Source organism: Monodon monoceros, unplaced genomic scaffold (genome assembly GCF_005190385.1).
Source record: "Monodon monoceros isolate NGI ecotype Baffin Bay Population unplaced genomic scaffold, NGI_Narwhal_1 Super_Scaffold_21, whole genome shotgun sequence".
NCBI classification, from domain to species: Eukaryota; Metazoa; Chordata; class Mammalia; order Artiodactyla; family Monodontidae; genus Monodon; species Monodon monoceros.
In genome coordinates, this window is record NW_021703778.1 from 145,182,138 (window position 1) to 145,198,987 (window position 16,850).

A 16,850-nucleotide genomic window follows, 5' to 3' on the forward strand; every position below is an offset into this window, starting at 1 on the left:
TCCTCGGCCCTTACATAACAGCAAAAGCAGGAGCAACACCCCAAAGCCGCTCCTCCCCAACCTCCGCCTTCAGTCCTCCTCCAGCTTGCGTGGACCTCAGGCAAGTCAGAAACACCCAATTCCACTCCCATCTTTGCCACTATGTGGCCTTGGAAAAGCTACTTAACTACTGAAGCCTCAGGGAAATGAGATAATAACAGATACTACTGAAAGGACTAAATGATAAAGCACACAAAGGGCACAGCACAACGCCTGGCAGCAGTAGGCACTTGATGAATATCACTCATTATCTGTAAAGACGAGGCCACTGGGAAAGCCTCCAGGGGCACGGCAGCAGCACCAGCAGTGGCTCGGGCCTGCTTGTGGCTCTGAAGTTGCTCATCCAGGGACTAAAGTAGCCAATGTGGTGAGATCTAAACTGTTCTATCTGAAAATGAAAGATCTCACTGCTTGCTCCCGATAGCTCCTTTCCACTCCCGGTAAGCAAAGCAACATAGTATTATTAATACTGACTTTATAGCTGACTCTTAGTCAAGGTACTATCTAATATCATATCCATCTTGAAGAAACCAAACAGTACACCCCTCTCTCTATCACTGTCTCACCCACAAAGCTTTTCACTTTGTGTAGAGTTCCAAGGAGAGTTTCTAAAATGAAAGGTAACAGTACTCGATCATCTCCACTCTTCCAATTCAGAGTTCAAAGCAGTTTACAGCAGTGCAAAGTCAACCTCTGCCCCAAGCAGGCAATGGGAATGATGACAGTCTCCCTCAAGAAATTCCTTCTTAGGGACTTCCCTGGTGGTACAGTGGTTAAGAATCTGCCTGCCAATGCAGGGAACACGGGTTCAACCCCTGGTCGGGGAAGATCCCACATGCCGTGGAGCAACTAAGCCCATATGCCACAACTACTTAGCCTGAGCTCTAGAGCCTGTGTGCCACAACTACTGAGCCTGCATGCCACAACTACTGAAGCCTGTGCCCCGCAACAAGGGAAGCCACCGCAATGAGAAGGCTGCACACCGCAACGAAGAATAGCCCCCGCTCACCTCAACTAAAAAAGACTGTGCGCGGCAACGAAGACCCAACACAGCCAAAAATAAATAAAGTAAATAAATTTAAAAAAAAAGAAATTCCATCTTAGCCATCAGAGAATTATTCCAAGAAGAATGACCACATGGGCTTTGTCCTGAGGAGGCCTTGGAAAGGAAAAGCAAGAGATGGGATAGAAACTGAAGTAAAAAGCCTTGGAAGGAAGGAAGTTCAACAGAGCACAGAGACTAAAAGTTAAACTCCAAAGACACCGGCAAACACTCCAAAGCAAAGAAGCTCCGCACTGAGGTCCTTTCAGTCCTGGTCTCTCTGGGTGAAAAGGATCTGATTTGTACCAACGACAATCAAACAGTCCTCTAAATTTTTATGGTGTTCCCTTAGCTGAGGGCAAAAATCAGCTCCTTCCCCAAAGTAATGGAAAGGGCTAAGGGAAGCGTGGCTGCTCCCCACCACAACCTAAGGCTCATGATAAATCCCACCCCCAAGCCAACGAAGACAATTTTATCTCTCTCCACTGAGATTCTAAAATTAATCTAAATTAATAAATTATTCCCAAAGTTAAGTTCCCACTAATTACTTTTATGTGATGGTCTGTGGGTTATTCTCCTTTCATTCCGTTTTTGCCTGAGTTCAGAGGAAGAGACAGAACCCAAAGAAACCAAAACAGATTCTTGATCTTATCAGAACTGGGACCACGATTCCAGAAGGAAACTAAAACTTGATTACTTCATTTAATCTGTAGACAAAAAAAAGTTGCCTGCCATTTCAGTAAACAAAGAATGCTGCCTGCCATCCTGGTAAACAACGAATGTTGCCCCCATCAAGCCATCAGTCACTGCAGCCACCCCTCCCCCCCTCCCCCCATGGTTCACCCTGAGGGGGATTCAGGATGGAGAAAAACAGGATACTGACCCTAGATAGTGAAGATGTATATCAAAGGAATAATTTCAGTGAGCCCAGACTCTTGCATGTTCCCATACACAGAAAAGCACTAAAATCATTAACTTGAGGTGTCTGTTCTTTGTGATTAGCAGTAATCTTTTGATGTTGGACGACAAGGTTTTTGGGGGGGTTTTCCCAGCAAAAACTCCCATATATCCTGGCTCCTCCCTTAACCCCTATGAAACAGTTCCTCAGAGCCATCTAAGAGGCTGTAGCCCAGGCTATGTCCTCAGTAAGGTCACGGAGTAAAACATAATTCTCAGCTTTTAGGCTGTGTGTTTTTTTTTCAGTCCGCAAATCAACAGACATGTATCAAGCTTCATCTAGTGTCTGGCACTGACCTAATGATGTTAGACCAGCACAAGTATAGAATTTAGGTAACGTTTTCCTTCTTCTGTGGGAAGGAAAGGAGAAGCGGAAAGTGAGGGAACTCAAACTCCAGCCAATGATTTAAGTCCATGGCCTAATTTTCAGGCAGAATTTTACTTAAACAGTGTCATACAGATCAGTAGCCACTCCATTTTTAAAGTCCAAAACCAAAGGAGGTTCCATTCTAATAGCAAACTCCTATTGCCAGAAAGTTCTAGTAAGCCTGTTTCCCCCAACCCAACTAGTTCAGAAAATTACCTTTCATTCTATCCTCAAAGGAGTGTATATTTTTGTGTTTATCCATGTATGTGTCAATAGAGTTTCATGTTAAAACAACTGTTTCTCAATCAAATGTTTTCTTAAGACCGCTGAAGTCACAAGATGGGCCTTGCAAACACATGGAGCACATTTGATAAGGGCAAAGATCACTTTCTTCCACTCCAGTGTCCCCAAAGAGTTCCATTACTTGAGAGGTCAGGAATTCTCCTACCATGTCTTCTAACTACCAGTGCTGCTTCTGACACATAGCCTCACAGCACTGCCTGCAGCTCCCCTCCTCCTCTAGCAGGAAAGAGAAATGTTTCTGTGTAGAGATGACCCACAAAATAAATTTTTTTTAAAGGGTCATTTTTAGCACCATGGTCAGTTTCTTTGACTTCACCCAACTCACCCAGTTCAGCTCTCCATTTATATCTCCATAAAAAGCTTTCCAAAGCCATGCTGAATTCTGAGGACAGACTGGAAATACCAAGTCATCCTCCAGATCCACGTCATCCTCAAGGGACTCTTCCAAGGAGCTTCCAGATGGAAGATGGAGGCCCCCTTTTACGTGGCATAGCATACCCATATCTGGCCAGCTATAAAAACAGACACAAGCTCTGGTAAAGGCTCTAGGACCTAGCAGTAACAACACCAGGCTAGACAGAAGACGAGAGCTGAGCACAGGGAACTATATTCAATATCCTATAATAAACTCCAATGGAAAATTTTTTTTAATTTTTTAAAAAGAAAGAGCTAGGCCATCATCAAAAACTCTAGAAACAATAAATGCTGGAGAGGGTGTGGAGAAAAGGGAACCCTCCTGCATTGTTGGTGGGAATGTAAATTGATACAGCCACTATGGAGAACAGTATGGAGGTACCTTAAAAAACTAAAAATAGAACTACCATATGACCCAGCAATCTCACTACTGGGCATATACCCTCAGAAAACCGTTATTCAAAAAGATACATGTACCACAATGTTCACTGCAGCACTATTTACAATAGCCAGGATATGGAAGCAAACTAAATGTCCATCGACAGATGAATGGATAAAGATGTGGCACATATATACAATGGAATATTACTCAGTCATAAAAAATAACGAAATTGAGTTATTTGTAATGAGATGGATGGACCTAGAGTCTGTCATACAGAGTAAACTAAGTCAGAAAGAGAAAAACAAATACCATATGCTAACACATATATATGGAATCTAGAAAAATGGTACTGATGAACCTAGTGACACAGCAGGAATAAAGATGCAGACGTAGAGAACAGACTTGAGAACACAGGGGGTAAGGGGAGACTGGGACGAACTGAGAGAGTGGTATGGACATATATACACTACCAAATGTAAAATAGATATCTAGTGGGAAGCAGCTGCACAGCACAGGGAGATCAGCTCAGTGCTTTGTGACCACCTAGAGGGGTGGGATAGGGAGGGTGGAAGGGAGGCTCAAGAGGGAGGAGATATGGGGATGTATGTATACATATAGCTGATTCACTTTGTTGTACAGCAGAAACTAACACAACATTGTAAAAAGAAAAAAAGAAAGAAAGAGCTAGGTTCAGATCCACCTCTACCTGGATCACACTATGGACAATTTACTCAACCCTTGCTCACAGCCTCCATTCCTCACCCACCATCTCTGATAACATTTTCCCATTATTCCTGGTTCCGAGCTTCCCACTACAATGTACTCCAGGCTGGCAAGGGTCTGGGCCATGTTGTTCACCGCTGTAGCCCTAGCACAGAGCCTGACACATAACAGGAAATCTACACTTATTTGTTAAAAGAATGAATGGACACAGCACAGAATGTCTAAATGCTATATTCCCTCTGGGGAAGGGAACAGCGTAGTGTTACCATTAAGGGTCCAATCTGCCTCGACCACTCACTGACTTTAGAATAAAGAAGTTATTTAACTTCTCTGGGCCTCTGTTTTCTCTCCTGTAAAATGAGGATAACAACGCAATCTACTTTACAGGGTCACTGTGAGGATTAAGTGAGTTATTAATGCACATCAAGCACTCAGCACAGTGGAAGCATGCAGGAAATGTGAGAGAAGTGCTGACTGACATTACTGCTGCAGTTGCCCGAGTCTGCCTCTAGGCCACACTCGTCACCACCACCGCAGAATTTCATTACATTATCGATCCCAAGCAAAAACCCTCCTGAGGGAAGGTTTCCAATAAATGCCTCATTAAACAATCAGGGATAATGGGACAAGGAAGAAATTTACTCAACACATGCCACTCCCTCCCTCAAAAGGATGTATATTTTCAATTAAAAAAAAAAAGCTGTTAGGACTTCCCTGGTGGCTCAGTGGTTAAGAAACCGCCTGCCAATGCAGGGGATACGGGTTTGAGCCCCGCTCCAGGAAGATCCCACGTGCCGCAGAGCAACTAAGCCCGTGCGCCACAACTACTGAGCCTGTGCTCTGGAGCCCGCGAGCCACAACACTGAAGCCCACGCGCCTAGAGCCCGTGCTCCGCAACAAGAGAAGCCACCGCAATGAGAAACCCATGCACTACAACAAAGAGTAGCCCCTGCTCGCCGCAACTAGAGAAAGCCCACACGCAGCAATGAAGACCCAATGCAACCAAAAATAAATTTTTTTTAAAAAGCTGTTATAAGATTGCATAATACATATATTATGCATAAGAAAGCATTCAGTCTTCATAACAATGAAGTCACATGATTCCAAGAATTATTAGTACACTAGAGACTCCCTAAAGTGCCTTTCTCACAGTTTATGTTGAAGATCTTAATAGATGACACAGCTTTATAAGGAGATCTTTGATGTCTGAGGTGGACACTGAAAGGGGCCTGGTTTCTGTTCTACATGGAATGTGATAGTGGAGCCCTGGTGAAGTAACAGTATAGCATATAACTATTTAAGTAACAATAGTAACCACTCCAGCATTATCACCCTCCTCTGAATTTCCATAATGGCCTCTCTGTACTGCTCTGAGGTCATTCACCTTATTTCTTTTTTTTTTTTTAATTTATTTATTTATTTTATTTTTGGCTGTGTTGGGTCTTCGTTGCTCTGTGCGGGCTTTCTCTAGTTGCAGCGAGCGGGGGCTACTCTCCGTTGTGGTGTGCGAGCTTCTCATTGCGATGGCTTCTCGTGTTGCGGAGCACGGGCTCTAGGCGCATGGGCTTCAGTAGTCGTGGCTCGCAGGCTCAGTAGTTGTGGCTCACGGGCTCTAGAACGTGGGCTCAGTAGTTGTGGTGCATGGGCTTAGTTGCTCTGCGGCGTGTGGGATCTTCCCAGACCAGGGCTGGAACCCATGTCCCCTGCATTGGCAGGCGGACTCCTAACCACTGCACCACCAGGGAAGCCCCACCTTACGTCTATGTATTTGGTTGTTGTGGTTGTTGTTGCTCACCGAGCAGCTTGTGGGACCTCAGTTCCCCGACCAGGGATCAAACCGGGGTCAACGGCAGTGGAAGCCCAAGTCTTAACAACTGGACCGCCAGAGAATTCCCTATGTATTTGTTTTCTATTACCACTCGACTGTCCTCTCCTCAAGGGTGAGTTTAATGTCTTAGTGCCACTTTCTATCTCCCTCAGTTGTCAGCACATTGTAGGCACTCATTAAATGTTTGCTAAATAATGATTAAACTGATTTATTCTCATTAATGCATTTTATTCATTCGACAAATATTATTTGAGTGCCTACCATATGCCAAACACTGTTCTAGATGAGGATGAACAGAAGGGGAAAAAAATCACTGTCTGATCAAAATGTTCTAAAATTGACTGTGATGATGGGTGCATAGATCTGTGAATATACTAAAAGCCATTAAACTGTACACTTCAAACGGGTGAATCGTATGGTATGTGAATTATATCTCAATAAAACTATTTTTGAAAAAAGTAAATGCAACCTTAAAAAGGATTGAGATACTAGTGGCTTTCTTCTATTGTAAAATTAAGATAAAATTGTATACTTTTCTGTAGTTCTGTATTTTCAGTATTTTAACATGGTAAGTCTATGTTATTTTTATAATTGGAAAATAATAAACATTGTATAAAAAAGACACAAAAAAAACCCACTGCCCTCTGGGATGGACTGCTTAACAGGCACAGGGTTTTCTTTTGGGATGATGACAATGTTTTAGAACTAGACAGAGGTGGTAGCTGCACGACACTGTGAATATACCAAATATCAATGAACTGTTCGCTTTAAAATGGTTAATTTTATGTTACATGAATTATACCCCAATAAAAAAAAAATCACTGTCCTCATAAAGCTTACATTGTAATGAAGAGAAGAAAGACAACAATCAAACAATATATATGGTATACAAAATGTCCATCGACAGTGAGTGAAGATATCACGGTATATCCACACAATGGAACAAATTACTGGCCACAAGGACCAGAAAGGTGTGCAGAAAGAATTACAGGATTCTCAAACAGCCTCTACTCAGAGACAAGTACAAAAGACAGTGGGGCTTTCCCAGGAATGAAAGCCTCTGCCATCCCTCCCCAGTCTTGCTTAACCGCTGAATTTTCATTTTAAAGTATTTTTCACAGAGATTACTCAAACTAATAAGGCATATAATTGACACTCAATAAATGTTTATGACTGCTGTTGAGTGATACTTGTAAACTGAATTAAGCTCTTTGAAAGAAAAGGTTATGAGAGATTATGGAAAACAGTTTAGCCATGTAGATGACATATTCGCCAGGCGGGAGAATGGGCTGAGAAGTAGAGGAATTTCTAGAATACTCTATGACTGCTGAATTGCTCGGGATTATGTTCTCTCTTAACTTGAACCTGGGGTGTCTGTGTCTACATGCCAGAATCAGGCTCTGTCTGTTCTCTTCCAGTACTCTAACATCTAGAGTCAAATTCCCTGGGAAAGACAACAATAATCCAGTCAACAAGTAGAAGAAAATCAGGAAGGAGGAAAAAAAATTCCAGAAGCTACCAGAAAACAGATCATCCTCCAGTGAAGTCAAGCCAGAGGTCAGGTGCTTACGTATGGTGGGTATACATACTTCTCTGCCCAAGGACACCAAGCTAACCTCACAAACTTGTCAAAGAGAGCCTCTTAATTACTGGCCAAAAGCCATTGAAAAGAGGGGCAAAATGAACAAAACATCCTCCAGGGAAACATCCACCCTTTCCTGCCTCCAAAAGTTCCTCTGTGTCCCTTCCCATAGGTGTTTCCAATTCTTCTTGCCTGGAACTTTCTACCTTCTTGTTTTCTTTCCCTCCTTTGTGGTCTCGCCCATTAGCTTTCCTCTGGTTGCCCCTCACTGATCAAATGTGCTCAATACATTTAGCAGTTCTAACCTCAGCCAGAGATAATCTCTTGGGAGCTCTTCCCAAAGCAGGCAGGACTCCCCTGAAAAGTCCAGCCAGCCATCAGGCTTCCATGTGACACAATCTGCAGGATAAACTCAAGAGCGGTACAGCCAGGAGATGCATGCACAGGGAAAACATACACTGTCAACGTAATAAGAAATCTGCCTTTTATATTAACCCTGACTCAAAAAGCCAAATGTTTGCTGAATTCCAGAAAAAAATCAATCACTTCAAGGAACTGACAGACCAGAAAAAATCAGAATCACACAAACTGGAGGTAACTTGAAATAGTTAAAGATAGGTTCCCTGAAAAGCTGACTCACAGTGGTTTTGATGGCTTGTATGCGTCAAATTTTAAACAGCCCTGGACTAAACAAAACAGCCTCCCAGGTTAAATGCCAGGAGCCTGTTACAACTGAATGAGCCCAAGGCTGAGAGAGCTCAGAAGATGCTGAGCAGAAACCAGAGGCATATAATAGGGGCTCTTTCATCTTCCTGTTTGTCTGAGTCATCCTCAACCCTGGTTTCCCAGTAATACATACAATGCCCTCCCCTTACTACTATTACTAAACAAAAGGGGCTTTTACTTGAGTTTCTATGAGTAAAAGGTGGGGGAGGTGGAGAGAGCCTTTGCTGTTCTACCAATTACTGCTTATTATTTTGACAGACAGCTCCTAAGCAGATCTATAGAATTTTTTTTTGGTTACATTTTTTAAAATGCACCTAATAAGTGACCGTAAATATATTTGTGCTCTGACCAGAATTTGCCAAAGGGCTAATCAGCCACAGCACCAAAATTAGTCCTTACATTATAAAAGTTTGACCATTCAAAGAGAAAAATGGGGAAGTTCCACAATTTAGAAGATTATGATCCCCAGGCTCCTGACCCATTGACCAGTTAAGTCCTGAGGGGTTTCTGCCAGCCTGTTTGAAACAGAGATCCTGGAAAGAGCAAGCCCCAGAAAGGTGCCCTAGACCAGGAAATGGAAGACAAGGCCAAGGGGTCACCAGCAGGGGAGTCTAAGACAGAAGGAGCATAGAAATGGGGCAGACCAGCACAGGCAGTTTGTGGTCAAGGATTCTCACACAGTACAAAAACATCCTCTGCTCTTTTCCATTCCTGAATCCCACTAGAACAATGTCTCTTTTAGCCAATTAAAAAAAAAAAAAAAAAAGCCAAGTCCCAGTATTTTGAGCCACACTATTCTGGGACTGTAAACAAGCGAAGCAGCCAAACAACTTGATGGGTCTTCTTAAAGGAACGGTCTCAGTGAGATGAGGTCCACCACTGACTCACTGAAGGAAGGACTTGAAGACTCACCTTGGCCTTCCCTTTCAGACAGGGCCCAAGGCTGTCTATTTCTGAGTCCAGGAGGGCCTGCCCCAGGGGACACTTTCTTAGCTTCTCATTGACCACTCCTGGGTCACTGGGCTTCCCTATCACCCTGCATGTTCAGCAGGAGGGATTTAACTTCAGGAGTCTTTTGGCATGAAAAGCTCCTGCTACCATCAGGGGTCAGTCAGCATGAAGATGAAACAGGGGCAATTGCTTGCCAGTGTGCTGCTCTATTCTCTTGGGAAGAGGGAAGTTATAGGAGATTTGTAGAAAAGAGACAGTGGAGAATAAAGTGGTTGTGAAAGAAAAACTTGTATGGGGTTTAAATATTTATATATATATTAAACTTATATAGAGACATATAATTTTATTATATACATATATATGATTTTTTTCACCTTTTCTCTGTGACTAGAAATATTCTGGTAAGACAAGATGTCTGAATCCCTCACAAGACTCAACCGATAGGAAAATACTACCCCCTACCTCCACTAAGAACTCTAATTGTTAGAACTTTATTCTTCTAACCTTTCAGTTATTTGCTAAGGGTGTCCTCTCTAACTTCAAGAGATTATAGATGACTTGTCAGTGTGGATCATTTACTTACTGCGGCTCTAAATAAAGGGTCCATGAGTCATTTGGTTTTCCAAGTACAGTTCCACTAAGGTCTAGAAAAATCAATGAATACAACACAGAAAGTCTAAGTATTTCACTAGAAAGGTTACAAAATATGCCAAAAGAGAATACTGATTTCAGTTAAATTACTTCTGAGGAACTAACAGAACCAAAAGAGGGAGGAAAAAGTGGTGTATTGGTTAAATGTTTTCCACTTCACTGGAATCCAGATCTCCTATCACATCGAACCTTCATCTCTTAGATGAGTTTTCTCAATCTCAGCACTCTTGACATTTTGTACCAAATAATTCTTCATGTGGGGGTTGCCCTAGGCCTTTTAAGATAATTAGCAGCATCCTGGCCTCTATCCACTAGCCGGTAGCACATAATCCCCATCCCCCAGCTGTGACAACCAGAGATGTCTCCAAACATTGCCCAATGCCCCCTGCAGGGGCAAAATCTCTCCTGGTTGAGAACTACTCTGTTAGACAATACCAAATGAGATTATTTTAACTCTCTTTATTGTGTGAATTGAGTTCTTAAAGTTTTATCAATTTAAGTCAATAAAACCTGGGGTATTAAGCAGGTGTTATCTGCACAAACCAAATGCCTAGGAGTCACCACCGAGTTCTCTCATTCCCTCACCCCTCCACCCAATATATCAGCATTCCCGTTTTACATCCAAACTTTGTCCCAAATTGATCAATGTTTTTCCATGTCACCATGTCACTGATCACACCAAACTGAAGCCACCTCTCCCCTCAGCATCTTCAATAGCCTCCTAAGTGGTTTCCCTGCTTGCCCTCTTGCCCTCCCACAGTCACTACAATCTAGTCTTCACACCAGCTCCTGTGACCTTCTAGCATAAAGCAGTCTGGTGCTTCCCATTACACTTAAAATCCACACTTATTTCCCTGGCCTACAAGGCCCCACAGGATCTGGCACCCCCTTACCTCTGCACCTCTATCCTCTCCACTCTCTCCAGCTCGCTCCAGCCACATAGGCATTCTTTCTCTACTCACACATGCCATCCCACCTGCTTTCTGTTCTCATTCCCCTCTGTCTGGAGGTCTATTTCCCCAGGTAGTATTAACCATCAGGTCTTTGCTTAAAAGTCACCTTTACAATGAAACCTCCCCTAACTATCCGGCAAAAGTGGCTTTCCAGTCACTCTTCCTTGATTATACATCTGAACCACCTTTTTATGTGTCTGACATGTGTGAACTCTGCTTTCCTGGAGCTGAGAAAATGCCTGGCACCAGAACATATACCCAGTAAATGTGATGAATGAATGAATGTCTTTGGCTAGTAGGCCAGATGTGTCCATTTAAAAGCCACCAATGAGTTCCTGCTTCTGAGACCAAAAGTCAATCTCTCCTCAAATTTGCCATTCTAGTATACACTCAAATGGCAACAAGGTAATGATAAAACTGTCACCACCTAAAGGAAGTTTTTTGTCCTTTTAGGTTTTCCAAAAGAAACTAAATAATACTCAAATCACAAACAACAAATCTTAGGAGACTCTAGGCCAGAGAATTTGAGGGAACCACACATAAGAGTAACAGCCTACAAGCTACTAAAATAATCCCTATGTACTAAACTGAAAATGATCAAAACCCACAAATGCCTAGAAACATGAAAAGAAAAACAAAGCTGGGGCCTAAATCATGGAATCTTCACTGCTACGAGGAAGGAGTTCTTCAATGGTAACGTCTTGCATTTATATAGAGATATGTTTCATTTGATTCTCACAGCAGCCATGAGGAACTGGTGAGTTGATGCTATTGACCAGAATGAAGTTTGACTAGAAAGTTTAAATGACCTGGTGAGAGAGAACAGGAGTATCATAGAGCAAGGATCTTAGATCACAAATCCTCTGCCACTAATCGTAACTTGATCTTGGCAAGTCACTTCATCTCTCTGTGCTTCAGTGTCCTCATCTAGAAAATACAATACTATATACGAAATGCTTGTATCCCCCTGAAATGCATATGCTGAAATCTAACCCCCAAGGTGATGGCATTAGGAGGTAAGCCTGTGAGAGGTGATTACATCATGAGGGTAGAACCCTTATGAATAGGATTAGTGCCCTTATAAAAGAGACCCCAGAGAGCTTCTTTCTGCAATGTGAGGACACGGCGAGAAGACAGCTGTCATGAACCAAGCCCTCATCAGATACTCAATCTGTCAGTGCCATGATTTTGAACTTCCCAGCCTCTAGAACTGTGAGAAATAGACTTCTGTTGTTTCTAAGCCACCTCATCTATGCTATTCTGTCATAGCAGCCCAACTGACTAAGACATACAACTTACTTCATAGGGTGTGGTAGGCTGAAATTGCCCCCCACCCCACCCCACCCCCAAAGATGTCCACATCCTAATGCCCAGAACCTGTGAATACGTCACTTCATGGGGCAAAAAGGCTCTGCAGATGTGACTGAATTAAAGACCTTGAGGTGGGGAGATTACACTGGATTATCCAAGTGGATCCAGTGTAACCACAAAGACCCTTGTGAGAGGGAGGCAGAAGGGCCACAGAGAGGCAAGTGACAACAGAAGAAAAAAGACAGAAAGGGACTGGAAGATGTTAACACTACTAGCTTTGAAGCTGGATGATGGGGCCACAAGCCAAAGTACGCGGGAGGCCTCTTGAAGCTAGAAAGCTAAGAAAACACATTCTTCCCTAGAGCTTCCAGAAGGAACACAGCCCTATCAGGTCCATTTTAGGTCTTCTGACCTCCAACCAATGAGAGAATAAACTTGTGTTGCTTTAAGCCACTAAATTTGTGGTAATTTGTTACAGCAACAGTAAGAAACTAATACACAGAGTTCTCATCAGGACTCAATGAGCTCAAATGCTAAGAACAGTGCCAAGTGCCACAGTAAGAGCTCTTTAAATTTTAACTATCATGAGCCAAGACCAGAACCCAGGGGAGACTCAGAGAAGTAATGCAGAAGCTAAGAAAATAAGGTTCAGGAATTTGGTAATATCAATCAAAATTTAAAATGTACATATCATTTGACAAAAAGATTCCATTTCTAAATAGATTTATAGGATATTCAACACATCCTTGGTTGTAATAACTCAAATATCCCTTAATAGGCTAAAATTGGAGAAAAACCATTCAACAGAGTACTAGGCAGCCTTTAAATAATGAGGTAGACCTCAATGTGCTGATAAGGAAAGTTCTACAAGATGTATCCTTCAGTGAAAAACAGCCAAGGACAGAACAGCAAGTATATCAGATTCCATTTTTGTTGAAAAATTAAAAGGCTACATACATATATTCGTAAGTATACGTGAAAAAACTCTAGAAGTGCATGTAGTTAACCGTTAATAGTGATTGTTCTAACGAAGGAGACTAAGGTTATGAAGGAGGAGGGAAACTTGTCATTGTATGCCCTTTCAAATGATTTTAGTTTTTTTTTTTTTACTAAGTATGTGTGTGATATTCATTTCTAAAAAACTGAGGTTGAGATGTGACATCACCCATCAAGTATTTATGCGCTGACAGCATGCCCACCATTGTACGTGATCCAGGGCACAAGACGTGGTCCTGCTCTCCAGGAGTCTACAATTTAGCTGAATTCACCATCTAGATTTATGTCAGACAATCATCTCTCTAATTGTTTTAGACATTCACGTTAGAAAAGTGAACTAGATATTTTCTCCAAGTACTCTTCCACCATGACCCTATGAGAACAAGTCACCACCTAAAATTCTTGTCCCATCCATTAGTCCCAACCAGTGCTTTTTACAATTAATAAACTGTTATTTCCGGGGAAGTGGTCAATGTTTATGAAGGGAGAAATCTTTACAAAACAGCCTAATTATATACACATTACACACTACAAGAAAAAAAGATGGATTTGTCTGCTTCAGTACACTTCCTTATATTTTCTTAATTCTCTGCTAAGAAATATGTATCAGTGCTACAAAAAGAAAAAAGAAAATACATCCTCCTCCCCTCAAAAAATACTCTTTTTGGTGCTGACACAATATCCACTGGTTCATCGCAAATCTTCCTCTCATTTTACAAAAGTGACAACAATTCGAAGTATGACTTTCCAAAGGCTGACATTAAAGAGAACTGGTGGCAAAACCAACAGGAATCATCCAAATCTAAGTGTTCCATTTGTAAAACATTTAGTGCACACTGTCACCCAATTAGAGCAGAATCCATCGAGGAGACATTATTGCTAGCAAGGGAGGCAGAATGGGATCTGGCTCACTCTTCCATAACTCTATTAGTTCCTCTCAACCAAGCAAGAAAGCATGTGTTAGCAAAGTATTTAGCTGACAGGGCTTCCCTGGTGGCGCAGTGGTTGAGAGTCCGCCTGCCGATGCAGGGAACACGGGTTCGTGCCCCGGTCCAGGAAGATTCCACATGCCGCGGAGCGGCTGGGCCCGTGAGCCATGGCCGCTGAGCCTGCGCGTCCAGAGCCTATGCTCCGCAACGGGAGAGGCCCGCGTACCGCAAAAAAAAGTATTTAGCTGACTACATACGTACACAGAAATCATGACGTAATTCATTTCCATAACCTTATCTAAGGTGGAAAAAGACAGATGAAAAATACTCACTGGGTAATTATAAAGTTTTCAAGCGGTAACTTACAAAGGTACTCCTCCAATCTGGAGACTTGAGGAGTCATCGCAGCTAAAAGTACTGGATGTACTACAAAACACTCCCTGATACCGACAAACACAACAAAGTGGTGCTGTACTCCAGTGCCAGGCCCTGTGATAAGGGCCTTTCCGTTTCTATTCCTAATTTCTTTGAATCCTCTCAACTACTGCTGCAATGTAGAAGTGAAATTGAGGCATGGAGTTTAAGTAACTTGCCCTTGGTTATACAGCCAGTGAGTGACGCCAGGATGTGAAATGAAGCAGTCTTCATTTGAAAGTACAGACATGATAATTGTACCACCTTCACTGGAAAGTATAAACATTCTACTACCCCTTTCCCAATCGCCCCTGTCACACACTTCCATCTCCCCAACTTGCTCCTATCAGACGCCACCCTCTCCCCAGCTCAGAATCAAATCAAATATTCTCCAGTCCTTCTGTAATCCCAGATGCCCTTACTGGCTTCTATTGATCAGAAGCCAATACACGAAAATAAGAAGTCATGTGGAGAGGATACTACCCTTACGAAAAGCCACTTTTCAAACACCTGTCTCTAAATGCAGTTAGCAGGGTGACGACTTATAGCTTTGCACTCCTGTGGGACCCACCAGAAGTCAGTGTCTCTTTCCCTGCACACACACAGTCCCTCCTCATTCACATGTATTCACAACTTGCCAAAGTGCTCTCATTGAGAAAACAGTTCTAAATCAGTTCTTCCTGATAATAATCCTAAAAATAATAATGACAGCTACCACACACAGAGCGTTTATTAGGTAACAGGCTTTACAAACACTGTGTCATTTCATCCTCACTGCAACCCAATGAACTAGGCACTGTCCCCAGTTTATAAATGAGAAAACTAAGGCTCAGAGAGGTAAAGTAATTCAGCCCAAGGTCATGCAGCTGGTAAAAAACTAAATCTGACTCCATACAGATGTAAGCTTTCCGGGGTCTTGCCTCTTACTGACTAAAATGCGAGCTCCTCCTGGACCTCCCCTGAGAGCCAGCTGCCAACATCAGATCTGTTCCGCCACCACAGGAACCCTACTACCACTGAGCGCTTACCTGAACTTCTTCATTCTCATCTACTAGGAGGAAACTCACAACCTTCTCAGTCATCTTCTTCCTTTTGGTGTCCTCATCCATCCCTTCTTCCTCCAGCAACTCCTGGACCTTAGCCACATGGTACACCGTAACAGGGTGCCTCCTTCTGTTACCCCCAGAATGAGTCCTCTTCTGGCACTCCAGGCACAAGTTGATTTTACAGGTCTGGCACCTCACAACTGCCCTCTGCTTCATACCTGGAGAATGCCCACTGGGGCCCTTGCAGGGGTCACAGTAAGGGACGTGGCCAGCTTTGAGTCTGATCCGCTCATGGTTTCTCAGGCGCTCCTGCCGATGGAGCTCCTCCTCGCAGCGGAGACACTGCAGGCTACAGCACTCGTCACACTCGAAGACGGCTTCGTCAGTCCCGCTGCAGGTGTAACTCTCCTGGCACAACAGCCCAGGGTTCAGGCCCTTCTCTGCTGGGGAAGTCTGCGCACTCATATTCAGACCGGGAAGGAAAGCACCTACCATATAACAGTACCTGGGCTTTCCCCAGAAGTGAAGACAAAGGCCTTGAGTCCGAAGACTGAGCACAGCCTCCACAGGGTTCTGAACACCCTTAAAAAAATGTTTTTAAAAAAACATTCGATGTCTTATTAGAATTCTTCACACATTTACAAATGTTCGGATATTTAATTTCCTGCTGCCAAGACTCCTGAATCAGCAGCAACGTTGACTTGGTTTGATAGTTTCATCCTCCATAAAGTGCAGGCAAATATGTGGTTAAAATTAACTTGAGAGGGTCTGTTATGGCTATCTGAGAGAGATCTGATGGGTTCACTGAGGTGGGCGCATGCATGGGGCCTCAGACACAAGATTTTGGTAATGAAAGAGAATGGTCAGGAGCTTTTCAATATTATGCAGCTCAAGTCAGTATTTCAGAGGATACCTAGAATAGAGGCAGGAAAAGGATTTCACTCATCTAAAAACAAAAATGCACCTTATAAAAAAAAAGATTGTGATTAAATAGGCCAGAACTCCCAAGAGAACTCTCACCCTCGCTTGTAAAAATCACACTGGCTCATTTTGATCCTAGAAATTTCTCCTCAAAATCATGGTTAAGCCCGCTCCTTCTGAAAACAACCACTACCTCTAGTCTCAAGGCATTTAAGAGACTGTGTTGCTTTATTTCCCAGCCTGAAATTCTCTGTTCCCTCAGTTATTAAATTAAGAATCAAAAGCACTAAGCAAATAGTCCTTGGAGGAACAACC

The 16,850-nt window shown here is 42.8% G+C and overlaps 1 protein-coding gene across 3 annotated transcripts in view; it reads right to left on the minus strand.

Moving 5' to 3' along the window:
* ZFYVE1 (zinc finger FYVE-type containing 1) overlaps nucleotides 1-16,850 on the minus strand; it is a 49,503-nt gene that overhangs the window by 31,443 nt on the left and 1,210 nt on the right. For 2 of the 3 annotated variants that reach the window (XM_029237642.1, XM_029237643.1), the window contains exon 2: nucleotides 15,597-16,527. In XM_029237642.1, coding sequence (XP_029093475.1) covers nucleotides 15,597-16,109 — 513 coding nt within the window. In that variant the 5' untranslated portion in view covers nucleotides 16,110-16,527. Of the gene's footprint in view, nucleotides 1-15,596; nucleotides 16,528-16,850 lie in introns of those variants that run through there. The other variant, XM_029237645.1, reaches the window with a different exon arrangement.